Genomic DNA, 3,766 nt, shown 5'->3' on the forward strand with positions numbered 1-3,766 from the left:
CAGAATATATTTTTATTTTTAAGGTTTTAAAATTAAAATAAATAGTAGATATATTAATATATATATATATATATATATTATTTTAAAATAAATATTTTTTATATAAAATATTTTTATTATTATTTTATGGTATTAAAAAAATATTTTTTCACCAAATAAAAAAANAATTAAAAAAATTTTTTTTAAGTTTTATATAATTAGAAAATATAGACAATAAAATATGTTTAAATTAATTTTTATTTTAATTAGCCTATAAAAATAAAAGATAAAAATATAATATAAAATTATTTGAATATATTTATATATATATATACTTATATATTTATATTTTTATTAAGTTTTTATAATAAATTTTATATTAAAAAAAATTAAAATGTAAGTTTAATTATAAATATTTTCATTTATTTTCTTATTGTTTTTACTATATAAGATGATTTTTAATAAGGTAAATATAATATTTTATATTTTATTAAATTATATTCTATTTTTTTTTAAAATATTTTAAAGTTTACCAAAATATTATTTAATGTATTGAAGATAAATCTAATGAATATTTTAATAATGATAAAAATTAATTGTCTGTGTAATGTACTATAGAATTATTAAAATTTGATGATTGCTTTAAATCATTTGATAAAAATTAATTCCTTAAAAATTAATTGAATTAAATATATAGAATGTTAATTACTAATAAAGATTATTAATGGACTACAAATAATCCACATAAAATATAAAAGATGATTTAATTAAATGTGGAAATGATATTTAAGATTCATAAGCTAAAGAATTTATCAGAAATATTAAATAATGCACAAGTACTTATATATTTAAATAATTATCGTTTATTTATTTAATTTTAATAGATAATTCGAATCTTTCTAAATTTATTTCTAGTTTTTTTTCTTTATTAGTATTGTTGATTATATAATGATATATTTTTAATAATACTTTTATTAAATTTTTTCATATAAATTTATTTAATATATTTTTATTTATTTGTTTGTTTCTTAATATTTTTTGTAAATTTAAATAAAAAATTAAAAAATTTATAATATTATTTTTGTTATAAATAATAAAAGTAAATTTATATTTAAAAATAATATATATTAATTTAAAATAAAAAAATTAGGTTTTTTTTATAAAAAATAAAAAAATAAATATATATATATATGTTTATAATAAATATTTTTGTTATAATGTATATATTTAAATATATATATATATTTATATATTTACATTAAATCATTAATATATTTTTTAATTTATTTATTTTATATTAAATTAAATTTATTCCTTATTATCATAATATTTAATAAAGTTAAATAAAGAAAATTTGTTTATAAAATTAAAATATAACATAAATTATAAATATTTTAAACATAACAATTAAAAATATTTTTTAAATTATTTGATTTTTTAAAATTCTATGAATTCTAAAATAATTATATATTTTTATTAAAAAATAAAAAATGTTTATTTAAGAAATTAATGATATAGTAATAATTGATGAAATAGTAATAAATTTAATTTATAAAAGTTTTATGGATTTATAAAACTACGATATTAAAATTTCTGAATTATATTAATATTAAAATGTCGTAAATAAAATTTATATATTAATAAATTAATATAAAAAATTATTAAAATTTTAAAACATAATATTTATAAATTAAAATATTTATATTAAGAATAATTTTAACAAAAATAAATAGACAACAATTTATTATTAAAAAAAAAATGTCTATAATTTATATAAATAAAAATTTTGACATTTAATATAAATATATATTAATAAAAACAAAATAATATATATATATATTTATTATATTATTTTGATTATAATTTTTTATATTAATATATATATTCTCACTATTTTAAAAATTTTTTTATTAAAGAAAATAATAAATAATTACTAATTATAATTCATATTAAATATATTAATTAAAAAATTTAAATATTAAATATAATTTTTATTTTATAAAATTTCAAAATAATAATAAAAAATATTTATTTTATTTTTTAAATAAAATTAAATTTATTAATTTCTTCTCTATTTTTTTTGTTTATTATTTTATTTATTTATAATATTTAAAGAAATAGTTTCTTCTTTAAAATTAAAAAATAAATATTAGTAATTTCTTAATTTTAATTTAAATATCTTTTATTTAAAATTTAATTTTTATTGATTTAGTTTGATTGATTCTTTTCAAAAAAATAATAATAAATATATATTTTAAGAATAACAAAATTGGCTAATATTATTAACCCAATAATATATATTTTAATATAAAAATTATTATAAATATATTATATTTTTATATATTTATATAATTATTTTTATTAAATAAAAATAACTCTTTTATTTATTTATTTAATTTTATTTAGTATTATATTTGGTTATAATTAACCTTTTTATAAATAAAAAATTAATAAAAATAATAAAAAATGATAAATTAATAGCAATATTATGATCCGTATAATTACCCTACATTAAATAAAAAAGACACTATGTATTTATAAAGCCTAAGTAAATAATCAATTTTTTTTTTTTTCTTATTCTTTTTTATTTTATGAAATTCCAATAAACAAAAAATAATGGCTATATATTTTACTTAATGGCCTTTTTTTAATTTCATTGATATGATAAATGAAAAATATTCATAATTAATATGATATAATACACAATAAAATAAAAATAATATGAATAAATTTTATATAAATTTGATATTAATAAAAAAATATAAAAAGACGATAAAAATGATAATTATTATAATGGATTTTCTCATAAAAGTTTACCAAAAAGAATCAATAAAGACTATAATTTAAACATATAAGATATAAAAGGTATTATAAAATAAATACATCAAATAATAAAAAAAATATATATAAAAAAAATTCTATATACACAAAATTATACATTTATAAAAATAAATCTCATAAATATAAAAAGGAACTTAATCAATATTTAAACATGTATAAAAGAATAATAAGCCTGAATTTAATTTAAATAATAGAGACATATAATATTCAATACCTCGTCCTTTATTATAATATTAAGAATTTTCCAATAGACCTAATTTCGTTTTAGAAAATAAAGATATTTAAGGCACTTAACCTAATATAGTAAAATTTTAATCAAAAAGAAATTATTGTAATCCTTTATAACCAGTTTATTTTCTTTCAAAAGTACGTTAATTGGAAGAAGAAATTCCTAAATTTATAAAAGATAATATGTATATAGGTGTAAATATATATTATCTTATTAATTTATTTTTTTTTAAATAAAAATAGGATATTGATGGGGCTTAATGTAAAAAAAAATTATAACTTTTAAAAAATAATTACCGGAAATTGAAAAATCGAAACCAAAAAAAAGTTTTTTTCCAAAAGATTATATAGATTCTTTAAAAGTAGATGATATTAATTAGAAAAAATACCTCATATAAAATAAAATGAAGTGTAATAAAATTTTATAGAAGGCTCTTAATCAAAAATTGTACATAAGTTTTTAAAAAGAGAATATGATCCTATGTAAAATAATGATATATAAGGAAGTCAAGTTGGATATTTAAATAAAAAAAAAATATATTGAAAATAGAGATAATTTAAATAATAACGATATATAAGAAAGCAAAGCAGGAAGTAAACAAAATAAAATAAAAACTAATAGATGTGTAAATCCTTTAAATCCTGATTATAAAATGCCTGGTTATTCAGAATGCAATAATAAATAAAGCGGTTTTATAGCAAAATGAATTAAACACTG

The 3,766-nt window shown here is 11.5% G+C and overlaps 1 protein-coding gene across 1 annotated transcript, besides 4 other annotated features; it reads left to right on the forward strand. All coding sequences in view use genetic code 6, as the record gives it.

The window, feature by feature from the left end:
• Positions 1-67: 67 nt before the first annotated feature.
• Positions 68-115: a microsatellite.
• Positions 116-292: 177 nt separating this feature from the next.
• Positions 293-334: a microsatellite.
• A 119-nt stretch (positions 335-453) lies between these two features.
• Positions 454-504: a microsatellite.
• A 979-nt stretch (positions 505-1,483) lies between these two features.
• Positions 1,484-1,521: a microsatellite.
• A 1,227-nt stretch (positions 1,522-2,748) lies between these two features.
• Positions 2,749-3,243, forward strand: IMG5_044040 (hypothetical protein; the record flags this gene model as incomplete). Its single annotated transcript, XM_004037643.1, has 2 exons — positions 2,749-2,844; positions 2,951-3,243. Coding segments are annotated over 2 exons (389 nt in total), but the record flags the coding sequence as incomplete, so codon positions are not given.
• Between the last annotated feature and the right edge of the window lie 523 nt (positions 3,244-3,766).

Source organism: Ichthyophthirius multifiliis, assembly GCF_000220395.1.
Source record: "Ichthyophthirius multifiliis unplaced genomic scaffold scaff_1120509249948, whole genome shotgun sequence".
Lineage (NCBI taxonomy): Eukaryota > Ciliophora > Oligohymenophorea > Hymenostomatida > Ichthyophthirius > Ichthyophthirius multifiliis.